At 47.8% G+C, this 14,543-nt stretch overlaps 1 protein-coding gene across 1 annotated transcript in view; it reads left to right on the top strand.

Moving 5' to 3' along the window:
* The first annotated feature begins 2,522 nt into the window (after positions 1–2,522).
* The window catches only part of EXT1 (exostosin glycosyltransferase 1), a 291,210-nt gene continuing 279,189 nt past the window's right edge, over positions 2,523–14,543 (top strand). Inside the window, exon 1 of the mRNA XM_029223239.1 lies at positions 2,523–4,277. Coding sequence (XP_029079072.1) covers positions 3,316–4,277 — 962 coding nt within the window. The 5' untranslated portion in view covers positions 2,523–3,315. The remainder of the gene's footprint in view (positions 4,278–14,543) is intronic.

The raw sequence follows: 14,543 nt of genomic DNA on the forward strand, positions 1-14,543 counted from the left end.
ATGAATAAATGGGCAGGGTTAACAGAGAAAAGGGGCATTCATTTTGTTGAGGCATGTTGGGGATTTGTGGATAAGATGATTTTTAAAAAACATTTTTATTGGGATATAGTTGATTTACAATGTTGTGTTAGTTTCAGGTGTACAGCAAAGTGAATTAGTTATCCATATATGTATACCCACTTTTTTTTTTTTAAGATTCTTTTCCATAAGGGGCTACTTAAGATTCCAGTTGGCTTTTGAAATGTGGAACTTAGGCAAAAAATGTTACACATGTAGAGCAGTTTACAGTTTCCAGATTCAGAAAAATATTATTATTATGACCTTTTAAACGAGAAACTGAAATTCAGTGAGATTAAATCCCATGCCCAAGGCACTAGTAAATGACAGATCTGGGGTCTGAATCCAGATTTTCCCTCATTTTCAGTACCAAAGTTTTTCTCACAGTATATACCACTATGGAATGTGACAGTAGGGCTGGGTATCCCTGGGGCGTGGGATGAGGGAATCAGTAATGGTTAGGCAAGACAAGAAAAAATGTGTCAAAGCAGAAAGAGATGCAAAAGACCAAGGGCAGTAGCTGGCTCCCACTAAGATCACACAGGACAACTGTCAGGATATAGAGGGGCTGCAATCCCTACAGCCCCATTCCATAGGGCAGAGAAAATCTGCACCCTGATCTCAACGGAAGGATCCCTGCCTTGCATGGCTGCTCTCAGCACCCCAGGCTGTGGGGGAGCCCTGGGTCACATGTGGTTTCAATCGCTGCATTTATCTGCATCATTGTCATTGCATTTGGAAGATGACTGAAATCTCATTTCTGTCCCAGGCCTGTCCAAATTGTGCAGGGGGTACAAGTCAAATCTGGAAAAGCTACCTCATCTTTGGCAGGCCAGAGATAGGGAGAGACTTCAGGAATGTACAGTGATGTCCCACCCAGGCCCCTTCTCCCCTTTATTAAAAACAAATCTGACACAACAAATGTCTAAAATTTTCCACTTGATCATTTCACCCTGCCTTGTTATAACCATGCCCTTTGTCCACACCCACTGGAGGTTTTTGCAGCCTGGGGAGAGCTGGGAAGTGTCTGTCCCTAGCTCTCAGTCACTCCCATAATAAACAATCACTAAACAGCTTGCTGCCCTAGGCAACTGTTTGTCCAACTTGGCCAGGCCCCTGTGACTTAGGCTGGGGAAGAGGGTGGGAGGTGTTCTCTGTAGAGCAGAATTCAGGCTCTGAGGCCAGAGAGCTTGGTTTGGACCAGAAATACTGTTTGGGAGTGAGCACATCTTTGTGGTCTTGGAAGACCTTTAGAGGGACTCCAGCTCTTTATCTGACTTGTCCAGTGAGGCTCCCTGGGGGGAGCTTGGGGCTGGGGTGTGGTAGGGCAGTTGAAGGGCGGACCAACCATCTTGTAGTAATGTAAAGAAGGTCATTTCCTGCCTCAAGTTTCTCATCTACAGCTGGGACAGCTGGCAGTTCTACTGGTCATCCATCCCTAAGAGACAGCTCCTTAAAAACCACCACCCCACCACGCCCCAAAGAGAATAACATCACTAGGTGCTGGGAAAAGCTTAAATTAACAGGGTTCTCCTCAGCTATTAGAAAATCTCATTTCTTCCGCTGTGATTGATCTCTTGGAAGCTTTCTACAGAACAGACAAGGGGCTTCGGGAAGCGAGGGAAGGATGCGCGGAAAGTTATTGAGGATTTGGGATAGGTGTCTTCTCTTAGGGCACCGACAGACATGAAGGATTGTAATGATTCCTCTTGATTGTGATATTTCCTCTTTATTCTTGGGGCTTTAGGTGTCTCCTTGGGGAAAGAGAGAGAGAGAGAAAAAAAGGACGGGCTATGTAGGGAATAAGGGACCTGTTTTGATGCTTTGTAAAAAGGAAAAATTGGGGGCCTCAGAGAGTCGAAGGAGGGCGGGGAGAGGCATCCGTAAAGTCCGCGGTCGCTTTCTATGAAGTATTTATTTCCTCCCGCATCCCTTGGGCTCCCCCCACTGCTCCAATTTTCTAGCATCCTTCTCCAGGAACCCGAACACTCCCAGCCGCCCGCCCGGGGAGGCGTTGCCGACAGGCAGCCGAGGAGACGGGATTCTCGAGGGCGCCCGGGGCAGCGGGGCCCTGGAAGCGCCGGCCAGTCCCCGGCTTCCCGGTTCCCCGGTTCCCCGGTTCCCCAGGCGCCGCGCGCCAGCGGGCGTCTCTGGGAGGCGCTGGTTTCCGGCGCAGCAGCAGCAGGAGGCGGTGCGGCCCAGGCCGGAGTCCCGGCCGGGACTAGCCGAGGGGCCACGGGGCTCGAACTGGGCCGCCTCCCGCTCCGCCCGCCGGGCCCCGGCACAGGCCCCCCGAGGCCCGCGCGCCGCCCGCACCCTCAGCGCCGCGCCGGCGCCTCTGCCAGTGGCCGGGGGTTATGAATGGGCGCAGCGGAAGCACCGCCCCCCCCGGACGTGACGCTCGGCCAATGGCAGCGCGGGCTGCGTGGATGGATGAGGTCAGCGCTGTCGTGTCGGGAATGGAATGTGTAAGTGTAACATTCAGAACCGGGTAACATTCGGCGACCGAACGCGGCGGTCGGCAGCAACCGCGCGGGGGCCTGGGAAGCGCCGCTCGGGGCCGGCACTGCCCGCGGGGAGGACGCGCCGCCGCAGTCACCCAGCGCCGCCGCCTTCTGCCGGGCCGCCGCGCGTCCTGGGGGCCGGCCCCGCGAGCGCAGGAGTAAACACCGCCGGAGTCTCGGAGCCGCTGCAGAAGGGAATAAAGAGAGATGCAGGGATTTGTGAGGTTACGGCGCCCCAGCTGCAAGATGCACTAGCCGGCTGAACCCGGAGATCGGCTGACTTGTTGGAACCGGAGTGCCTGCCCCGGCATGTGGATGAGTTGAAGTTGCTTTCCCGGGGCTCGTTTTCCACGGCGCCGAGAGGAATCCGAGAGGCAAGGAAATCACTTCGTCTTGTCATTGATTGGGCATCGGGAGCTTTTTTTCCCCCCTCTCTTTCTTTTCCTCCGTCTTGTTGCATGCAAGAGAATTACAGTCCGCTGCTCGCCCGCCCTGGGTGCGAAATATTCAGCCCCGCTCTCTCCCGTCTATTGTGCAACCCAAAGATGAAAGACCGAAGGGGAGAAAGTTAAAGAAATCGCCCACATGCGCTGGATCAGTCCACGGCTTGGGGAAAGGCATCCAGAGAAGGTGGGAGCGGAGAGTTTGAAGTCTTTACAGGCGGGAAGATGGCGGACTGGAGCTGAAAGTGTTGATTGGGAAACTTGGGTGATTCTTGTGTTTATTTACAATCCTCTTGACCCAGGCAGGACACATGCAGGCCAAAAAACGCTATTTCATCCTGCTCTCAGCTGGCTCTTGTCTCGCCCTTTTGTTTTATTTCGGAGGCTTGCAGTTTAGGGCATCGAGAAGCCACAGCCGGAGAGAAGAGCACAGCCGTCGGAATGGCTTGCACCACCCGAGTCCGGATCATTTCTGGCCCCGCTTCCCGGACGCTCTGCGCCCCTTCGTTCCTTGGGATCAATTGGAAAACGAGGATTCCAGTGTGCACATTTCCCCACGGCAGAAGCGAGACGCCAACTCGAGCATCTACAAAGGCAAGAAGTGCCGCATGGAGTCCTGCTTCGATTTCACCCTTTGCAAGAAAAACGGCTTCAAAGTCTACGTATACCCGCAGCAAAAAGGGGAGAAAATCGCCGAAAGTTACCAAAACATTCTAGCGGCCATCGAGGGCTCCAGGTTCTACACCTCGGACCCCAGCCAGGCGTGCCTCTTTGTCCTGAGTCTGGATACTTTAGACAGAGACCAGTTGTCACCTCAGTATGTGCACAATTTGAGATCCAAAGTGCAGAGTCTCCACTTGTGGAACAGTGGTAGGAATCATTTAATTTTTAATTTATATTCTGGCACTTGGCCTGACTACACCGAGGATGTGGGGTTTGACATCGGCCAGGCGATGCTGGCCAAAGCCAGCATCAGTACTGAAAACTTCCGACCCAACTTTGATGTTTCTATTCCCCTCTTTTCTAAGGATCATCCCAGGACAGGAGGGGAGAGGGGGTTTTTGAAGTTTAACACTATCCCTCCTCTCAGGAAGTACATGCTAGTCTTCAAGGGGAAGAGGTACCTGACAGGGATAGGGTCAGACACCAGGAATGCCTTATATCACGTCCATAACGGGGAAGACGTCGTGCTTCTCACCACCTGCAAGCATGGCAAAGACTGGCAAAAGCACAAGGATTCTCGCTGTGACAGAGACAACACTGAGTATGAGAAGTAAGTGGCTTAGCCGATGGCCTCAGTAGGTCAGCCCTGGGCCCTGCCCACCTGGTCCAGGTGTGAAGTTGGGAGATGGGGGTGGGGCAGGGGACCCCCTCGGGTCCTCTTCCTTTTGCTCTGAGCCTGGGACTGAGCAGCCTGCTTCTGGTGTGTAGCTTGGAGCTGAGGACCCAGAGTTTGAGCTCCTCGGGCTACCGGAAAATCCTGGAGCACTTTCCTGGGCCAAGCAGGTGACCATGTTCCCCTCTTGCTTGGAAAACCTTCAGGGTGATGTGTGTTCTATGAAGGGTGTGGGTTTGATCCGAGTTTGGAAACTGCACTTCACCAGTGGATCCAGGAGGGTGTTTGTGAGGGTCTAGGGACTCGAGAGGCTCTGAATCCACCCACAGTCCGGGGACCTTACCCCAAGATTGATGCTTTATTTGCTTTTCTCACGAGTAGGGGGAGCAGCTTTCCCCGGAATTTTCCCACCCTTCAATTGTCATCTTTCCGCAAACCTTAAATTTGTGTTAGCAGTGGAAGTCCTTTAGTTTCAGCTACTAAACTTTCTGTGCCTGCCTCTTCCCTACTCCCAGATGGCATTGACTTTTATGAAGGGAGACTGTAAACTGGTTAGGGCCTGTGATCTTGCTTGCATGCATGCATGCATGCATGCATTCATTCATGTGTGTTTGTTGGCATGTATATATCCTGCCTCCCTAGGAGAAGCTGTTTTTAAAAAATCTGGGCCTCAGCCCCTCTGCTGTAAACTCCAGTTGCTAATTTAGATTTCCCTTTCCCTTTTGTCTTTATCAATTTGCATGTAAATCGGAGACTGTTACTCTCTGAATGCGCTGTGAGATGCCTCTTTACCCTCTGGAGTGAAGCAAGTTTTGTCCAGTTGCTAAGTAACTGAGTTGGAGACTTTGTAGACCTTCTCACTCTTCCTTTTCCTTCCCAGTGACAGTAACTGACACACTGGGCTTGGGGTCAAAACTAGTTTCTTGGTATCAGCTTTAACCTGAGCTTGGAGGGTCCGTTTCCTCGTCGATGGGGTGGGAGCCCCAGACTCTCTCACTTCTGTCTGGCTGTTAGAGAGTTAGTGAGCTCCTACAGTGCATTTCCACGTTACGCCAGTTAAAAACCAGAGCAGCCTTGTGCTACCCAGGCAGGAAGGGGAACCTCTCAGCTGAGTACAAGAGGAACTGGCAGAGGTTGCCGGATTTTGCAATTGATTCATGAAATGCAGAATAGGGGAAACGCTTTGCAGAACTGATTGGAACAGGCAGGGGCATGGTGGGGAAAGGACCCTGAAATGAAAGGTTTGATTGTTGTCTGTGGATTTCCTCAGACACTCGGGCCTCTGTAGGAGTGATTGGAAGGGAAATTCAAGTCCTCCTGTACTTGATCGTAGACAGTGAAGGAGAAAGTATCAAACACTGGGATTCCCCAAACCCCAACACCTCTTCCTTTTCGAGCATAAGCAGAGCCCGAGGCTGTAGGGTCAATTATGAATCTAAATTTTCCTCTGCTTTGGGGGCAGTTATGTGTGAATGTTGGGTGCAGTTGCCGTGGATTAAAATTTTCTCACAAAAGAAACAAACTGTGGTTAGTAATGAGCGCTTTGTTTACACGACATTTACATTGACCTATTCCTGTGGGTGCTTGTAAGAAAAAAATGCTCCTAGCCTTTGAGGAATTTCTTTGTCTGGTTTATGGTGGAGTAACTCGAGATGAAGTCTGACCTTTCAGTGTCTTCTAAAGCAGTCTCACCGAATTTTGTAGAAGGATCATGACGGTCTTCATTCCTCTAAAGGAGCTGGAGGGGAGATCTTAAGAAATTTGAATTATACGTTTATTTGGGAAACACCCTCAATCCGATACAACAGTCATATCTGCTTTACTCTCCTAGTCCCAAAATAAATTGTCTACGTTCTCTGCAGAAGGTTTTTCTAGAGATTTTTGGCAATGAGGGAAGGAGGGGTTGGTTTCCAAGAAACTTTAATTTTTGCTAATTAAATTTCACTAATTTTTGACCTCTTTGTCGTTGCATCAAGAAATCAGACACCCACGCCCTTGTTTTGGTTTATGTTTAAAGACCACAAGGGGTCAGGCCCTCAGGACTGAGTCTCATCTGAAGAGTGGCATTTAGTGAGGAAATCAAGTTGCCTCTTTCTCCTGAGCAGGGATTTCTTTCAGAGACACTTCTGGATTTTCTTCATTCCTCTTTTGCATACTTTCCAGCTCTAACCTTGTTTCATGGGACAGGATGGTGTTGCAGAACGTTTATATTCATCGGCCTGCTTGACCTGGAGTTTTAACTTCTTCCTCTCACTGGGTTATCTGAACGCTTTATCTCTGAGAAATGGTGCTTGCAAACATGTTTGCCTTTGCCGTTGACTTTGGAAGATATGAAGAATGAATGAGCTCTGAAATGTGAGAATGCTCACATAGCAGGCAACCTGTCTTGTGCTCTGAAGTAAGCACAACTGTTGTGCTTTGCTACTTCTACTGATGTTTCCTGTAAGTCAGCTGTGTGTGTGTCAGACGCAGAACTCCTCCAATCAAATGCTAATCTCTTCCCAGGGTTTTAGAGGAGGACATTGCAGTTAGGTCTATAGAAGTCATCTAAGTCTGACTTCTCATACTGTCTCATGGTGTGACTTCTGATTCATCACCTTGAACCTTAGTTTATCCTTTGGTGGAATGGGTTTTCGACTGCTTTAGGGTTCTCTAAGCGTTCATTTGATAATGGCTTATAAAAACAGGATCAGTTTTCATCTACTTCTTTTCTTTATTAGCAAGTGCCTATGATTTGGACTTAGGGGGTCTGATAATTAGATTGAAAATTTATGGTATCATGGCCAAGTTAGGATACTATAGAATATGTACAAGGGTATCAACTAAAAAAAAAGTTGCTTTTGCGAAATTTAGCCTTATGTGACAATAAATGTTTTTAGTTGAGGACTTCTGTTTCCACTTCACTTTTGTGAAAATCAGACATTTACTACTAAAGGTATAGAAGAACTGCATGGAATGAAGGAAAAGACTTTTCTCTCGTAATAGAGCAATATTTTCAACCCAGACTTCCAGGATTATATTAAAACATCCATTTTTATGACACCCATAATTAATTTTCATCAGTTACATATATTAACAGATGTAGATGACACTGGCTAAACTAAGTTGCTACAGTGATTACATGATGTGTAATGAGGCTTTAGAGAAATTCTGTTTTACATCTCTTGAGCTTCTTACGCACCCTTACAGAATTACTGTATTTTTGCATGAACTTCATAGTGCAGATCCCTTCAAAGGGCATTATTGTGAAACTTCAAATTTGGCTTTCTGAAATAGACGAAAAAGAAGGAAATGAGAGGTGGCTTCTATCTTGGACCCCTTTGAGGAAAGCGGTGGAGAATATTTTAAGCAGCTCTTCTGGGAACAGGCAGGATTCTGTGCAGGCCTTTTGGACACCTTCTCCTGTGTTTGTTGAAGCTGTACCTCACAATCCTTATGTTTTTAAGGGTCTTGAAGGTAAGTGATCATTACAACTTCCAAACATCTTCATTTTATAGATGTGGAAACTGAGGGATAGACTGTTACAGGGATTTGCTTAAGGTCAGAAAACTGTTTAGTAGCAGGGGTAGTAGCCCTAGAAAGCAGGCCTCTGACTTTTTCTTCTTGACCTACGGTATTCCATCTTTAATTAGAGACACACCTGAAAGCTCTCCAGCCACTGGAAGGTCCTTATTGATGGTGTTTCTTATGGGATTTCTCTTGGAATCATTTGGGAAGCTGATAAAGACTTTGGACCAACTTTGTGAAAAAAGAAAGCACATACATGCATAATCTGTCATCTAGTTTTAGGGGTTGACACACAGCCGCTACTAAGGGCATCGTCAGACTTAAGAACTTTTGCTCTAGGGCTTACATATTTCTTTTCATTGCCAACTAAGGTGGAGGTCCCCGGTGCTGTTTAGTCTAAGTAGGAGTTTTGGGGACTTTTCAGTTTGGCTCCAGTGAATTTTGGGAATAGGCTGTGAATTCACTGAATGATAAGCTGAATTCAAATGTATTTATAGCAAAAAGAAAATGTGCACAAGTAAATGACGATGTATTGATTCCCCATTTTTCTGAACTATATTCCCAGACACGTTGAGCGAGTTCGTGATCCAACAGGGAGCCTTGGAGGAATGAAAGTTGGAAATTGTGCTTCTCAGGTTTTAAATGTAAAACATTAGCACCTTTTCCCCCACAGGTGTATGATAGCACAAAAGCATTTCTAAAATAAGCCACATAAGCACAGTTTTCTTTTTTTTTTAACACACATATGTGCTCTTTTTTTTTTTTCATTTATTTATTTTTGGCTGCGTTGGGTCTTCGTGGCTGTGCATGGGCTTTCTCTAGTTGTGGCGAGCGGGCGCTACTTTTCGTTGTGGTGCGCGGGCTTCTCATTGCGGTGGCTTCTCGTTGTGCAGCACAGACTCTAGGCGCGCGGGCTTCAGTAGTTGTGGTGCGTGGGCTTCCGTAGTTGTGGCATGCAGGCTTCAGTAGTTGTGGCTCGCGGGCTCTAGAGCGCAGGCTCAATAGTTGTGGTGCACGGGCTTAGTTGCTCCGTGGCATGTGGGATCTTCCCGGACCAGGGCTCGAACCCATGTCCCCTGCACTGGCAGGCGGATTCTTAACCACTGCACCAACAGGGAAGCCCAAGCGCAGTTTTAAAATAAAGCTAGGCCCAGACCTAGACGAATTTTGAAGTTAGCATTGTGTCTTCTTGCACTGAGGTTCTAATTCTTTCTGTGCCCCTCCCGTCCCCAAGTTTCTCACCTTCTCTGATCTTGCTTTCTGGAGGGCTCCTGAGAACCTCATTTACAAGGAATCCCTAAAGGTTGAGGTTTCGTGGGCTACTTCTAGGGACATTTGCAGTTGATTGAGTCTAGTTCAAAAAATGACGGTTGAAAGTGGAATCTGTGACCTGAGCTGGGAGCCTGTAGGATTTTGTCCTTCAGAGGATGGCTTGCTATGAAGGCTTGGGCAGGCCCCACCAGTGGGAAGCCACCATTGGTCCCCCTGACTGTGACAGCAGCTTTGGGTGGCACCGACTTGGCCAAAAGGGGAGCTGTCATGCCCTCAGGTGGTGCTTGTTCTCTTTGTCCAAAGGCCTGTGGATGTGCCTCCCCAGAACCCGCTGTTAGAAACACCTGCTGACAGTGACCTTGAGCACACTAAGGTCACACCAAAGGTTGTGCTTGATAGGTCCTGGCTGCTCTGCTCATAGCCACCTTGCCAGGTGTCTCGTCAGGCCATTTTACAGGTTTGTAAGCTGAGGCCAGCTCGGGTGAGGTGGATTGGCAAGGCTGCACAGCTTGTAAGTAGCTGAATGGAGGCTACAGTCCAGGTTTTCTGGTTCCCATTCCTCTCCTTTCTCTGAGGCCCGCTGCTCCCTCATGACCGTCACGTTTCCACACAGCCTCTTCGGAGGGAACCCGTCAGGCGCAGCGGTCACTAGACGCTGCAGCCTCCTGAGAGTGTTCGTGTTTGGATGTGAACACCATGAGCTTAATGACTGACTGGTTTCCCTTCAGAGCTCTTCCGTCTGTGCCCAAGTTCCTTTAATGCACAGGGACTCCCTCAAAACTGCGAGATATTTGTCCAGTGTCTTATCTGAAGTCGCCTTTATTAGCTCATTTAAGCCTTTCGACAGCAGTGTGTAAAATCCCCACTTTACAGATAGGAGTGCAGGCCCCGAGAGGGTTAAGTTAGGAGGCACGGTCACATCTGGTGAGGAAATGGTGGTGTTCAAACCAGGCATCTTGGATGTCGAAGACAATGCTCTTTCCTCTAAAAAATGTTACCACCTTAAAGAATCAAACAGAATTTCTACCTGTTCACAGTTTTGTATCAGTGAGTTTAGTGTGATTTGGGTGTTTGTAAGTCATATCTTTTTTTTTTTCCCCCTACTGCTTTCCTTTATAAACATACTTCCCAAGGAAAAAATTTGGCTAAGAGATGTGATAAAGACGGTCCTGAGTTGACAAACATCGAACTCCTTCATCTCGTCCGTAACTTTGACTATGTAGATTCTGCCTTTCATTTTCCCCTAGAGCTCTTCTCAGAAAAGCGAGGAAGTGAATCATGTGTGACCTTTGCCCTCCTGATAGCACCTTGCAGGGTTTGCCCTGTACTAGATGTCAGTGAACCCATGAGGTGGTGCAGGAGTGACCGTTGCCCCAGGTATAAGGTGTGACCCTGTAGAAATGGGAGACCCACTGGAAGATTCCATTTCTGACAAAACAGGCCAGGCTTCTGGAGTGTAGCATACCACTGCTCCTAGGCCCTGAGGCTCCCTGTAGAAAAACAGTGGTTAAAAAATTATAAAAATTGTACAGAGCCTCTGCAGAAAATTAGGAAAATGCAAAAGAGATGAATATGAAAAGAAATTTCTTCTCTAGTCCCGACAATGAGAGCTAACCACTATTATTAAACTTCAGTAGTTGGCCTGTTATAACCCATATATACACCTCTGTGATTATGTCATTCTGTGTCTGCATATCCAAGTACCTTGTATAGATATGTTAATTATTATTTAATTAATAGTAAGTAATGAATTTGACACATTTTCCTTAAGTGTCTTGTTTGTGCCAGTCACACAGGTGTTGGGGCTGGGGCCGCCGGGAGTGAACAAAACAAAACAAACTCCTGGCCGTTCTAGTCTGTCGGTTTTATAAAGTTAAAGTCCGACTTGAAATGTATTTTTGCATGTTGCTTTTTTCTTAACATTATCTCAGAGCTTCTTCCTCTCCTACTAAAGAGGAAAATCCTATTAAAATACTAAAGTAAGATTTTTTTTTTTTTTTTTTTTTTTGTGGTACGTGGGCCTCTCACTGCTGTGGCCTCTCCCGTAGCGGAGCACAGGCTCCGGACGCGCAGGCCCAGCGGCCATGGCTCACTGGCCCAGCCACTCTGCGGCATGTGGGATCTTCCCTGACCGGGGCACGAACCCGTGTCCCCTGCTTCGGCAGGTGGACTGTCAACCACTGCGAACCCAGGGAAACCCTAAAGTAGGATTTTTAATGGCTGCACGGTTCTTTTTAGTAACTCATGGCTGTACCATAGTTGATTTGCATTTTCTTAGAGATTTGTTTCCCATCTTTTCTTTTATTATACATAAGTCTGTGATGAATTTCACTGTATTGAGGATTTGTTTTCTTCTTGACTAAGGTCTCTCTCTCAGAAAACACAGCACTTCCTCCCTTTTGACCCACCCCCCCAGTCCCTTTTGGAGGAATAGCAATTTTTGAGGTGAGTCTGAGCACCCATTTTGCAAAGTAGCCGGCATGAAATGACTGCTTAGATAAACATCTGTAGGTGTTAATTGGTCCTGCGGCTGGGGGTGGGCGGGGGAGGGGGTCTTTGAAGCTCCCACCACTCCGTTCCCTTTGAAGTTTCATTTTTGCTGGAGCCAGAAACCTCCGTGTGTCTCTTACTGAGCAGACGCTTCCTCCCTCCGTGCCTTCTACAGCCTCTCCTGGGATCTCAGAATCTGTGGGCCTAACCTGGGTAGGTGTCAGTTTTGTAAGTTAGTTGTGTCAGCTGCTCAAAGCCCTCGTCTCTTTTCTCTTTGGCTTTTGAGTCTGCGGTCCTTTGGAGGCGAATTGAGACAAGTGGCTTTACCTCTGGGCCATCCAGGTCAGGTCTGGGATTCTAAGTGCAAATGAGGCACTATTCTAAGTGATTTAAAAACCAAGACAGAGGGAATTCCCTGACACTTTCACTGCCAAGGGCGCGGGTTCAATCCCTGGTCTGGGAACTAAAGTCCTGCAAGCCTTGCTGAGTGGCCAAAAAAAAAAAAAGAAAAAAAACCAAATAAACAAAAAAACCAAGACAGAAAACAGAGTGAGCCAAACTGTTTACGCCTAGTTAGACTTTCTTTCCTATTGTAATTGCTTTGAGCAGCAGTGAGATTTGTGGAGAAACACTTCCTTGTTTTGTGTACCCTCTTGTCTTCTGTGAAGCCCTTTAGGAGAGGGTGATGACCCTGGACCAGGGAAGTCACTGACCCACGCACATTCCTGGACTAGGTGCTGAACCTTTCAGCCTCATTTTCCACATCTGTAAGTGGGGATCATAACACCTCACAGGGTCGTTGAAAGATTGAAAGGAGGTAGAGTGGGTAACTGCTTGTAATGCAAAACCTTGTAAACGCTAATGTGCTCTACAAGGTGGTGGTGTTTATTAAAAATCATCTTCCTGCTATTTTCTAATCAACCACAGAGGTTTCCTTAGTTTCATAACTCGGCTCTTTACTAAGCCACAGAAATAACTGCTCACCTCTTTCTTGATACTTAATCCCCAGAAAATTGTGGTAGATGCCCTGGAAGGCTAGCCATTATTTCTGTGGGCTGTGGAAAGACCTAGATGGGGCCTTGGAGCTTGCAGGTGGCCTGGGGCAAAGGTGGGAGCAGGTGGAGGGTGGTCTCAGGCACTGCCTTGACTCTGCATCCCCCAGGTTCCCTGGATGACTGCTCTAGGCATGCAGGTTATTGCTTTTGCAAGTGACTTCTGTGCTGCATCGGTTGAGGGTGATCTTCGGAAGGCTACCTCGTATGAATGGGCTGGTTCGACAGAGCCTTAGGTTGCAAAGAGCAGAGTATCACTCAGGCCACCTTAAGTCACAGGATTTATTGTGAAGGGACATGGAACAAAAACTGCACTGGAACTGTTCCAGTAAGTTCTCAGGACCCAGCACAGTCACTTGGGTCTGCTCCTTTCTTCCCGCTCTGGACCTTCACCTCTCCCCAGACTGGCACCTCTGTCGCGGGGAGTGTCTGCCAACTACTGGCCAGTCTTTCCTAAATTCCCTCCTGCAGGCCCTGGAGGAAACCAGTCTGATTGGCTTTACTGGGGATACTTACTCCTTCGGGGGAGAGCCACTCCTATCAGGCCACGTCTCTGGGTCTGGTGGTGACCTCATCAGTTGAAAGACTGCCCTGTCACATGGTCATTCTTGATTGAATTGGTGGCCATCCTTTTGCAAGGAACAGCCTAAAGTTGCTTCCTGAAACGGCACTGTGGTTAGGGGAAGTTGTGTGTGGCAGGCACTGTTGAAGCCGTATCCTGTTGGCACTGACGTATTTGAGCCCGGTTGCTGCTGCTGCTGATAGCAACTAATATTTCTTGAGAGTGTAGTGTGTGCTGGGTAACGGGCAGTATCTTCTTTAATCTGTTTGTCCACCCTAGCAGGAAGATACTCATTTGAGATGCAGAACGAAGTTCAGAGAATCTTTAAAAGTGACTTGCCTAAGAGCACACAGCTGGGACACAAACCGAGGGCCGTCTGACTTCTGAACCCGTGTTCTTCACCACGGCATCGTACTGCTTCTGCATGGCTGGAACTGATGTCATGAAGACCACACACACGTAAACAACAGTGTGATTGATTTATAGGGTATCACTTGTGTTTCTCACCTAGAATTTACTTAATCTTACTGGAGAAGAGACAGTTCTAACCAGTGTGGTAATCTGGTTTCTCAGCCCACAGCAGATTCAAAGCAGTGAATTTAAAGAGAGAGGGATTCTTGCAGGCAGAGCTGGGAAGAAGGGACAGTTGGCAACCCAAAGGGAAGGAAGCAGGCCAGAAAGTGATAAAATGTAACACCCAGAAGTAAAGAAGCCCTGCAATTTAAGAGCAGCTGGCCCAGAGCCCGAGTGTGTCCTACGGACTCCCCAGAAGCGCGCCTTTGAGTCCCGCCACCTAACACCATGCCTGTCACCAACCAGAGCTTCTGTAAATATTTGATAAACTGTACCATGGTACAGCGCTGACCGTGAGCCATCTCTTGTGTACACTGGCCTTTGTTTAAGAAAGTAGAGGAACAAATAATGAACTTTGTAACTTTTTTGAACCCTATGGTTAAAATAAAAATATTTTGGTGCCCCCTAAGATAAGCTCTCCGTTTGAAAGCTTATCTACCAAGCTTAGCAAGTTCCCCGAGGGCTCCGGATACAAGAGGTAGTTGCATCCTTGGAGTCTGCATCAGAGTTCTGGTATTTGTTGCTAACTCAGATTTCTGGGGTTTTATAATACATATCAATACTTTAATGAGAAATATAAAGTTTTCTGGTATTGTCATGTGGGCCTGTGATGCTAGTTATTCTTGACCGAGTAGTGTTCCAAATGACTTGGGCCCTGGGCTCCGGGAAAGAGTGGCCACAGGCGTGGAATATGGAGGCTGGGAATTAGAGCAGGGGAGGCGTCCCTAAGGGGAGGAGGAGCCTCTA

This window comes from Monodon monoceros, unplaced genomic scaffold (genome assembly GCF_005190385.1).
Source record: "Monodon monoceros isolate NGI ecotype Baffin Bay Population unplaced genomic scaffold, NGI_Narwhal_1 Super_Scaffold_14, whole genome shotgun sequence".
NCBI lineage: Eukaryota > Metazoa > Chordata > Mammalia > Artiodactyla > Monodontidae > Monodon > Monodon monoceros.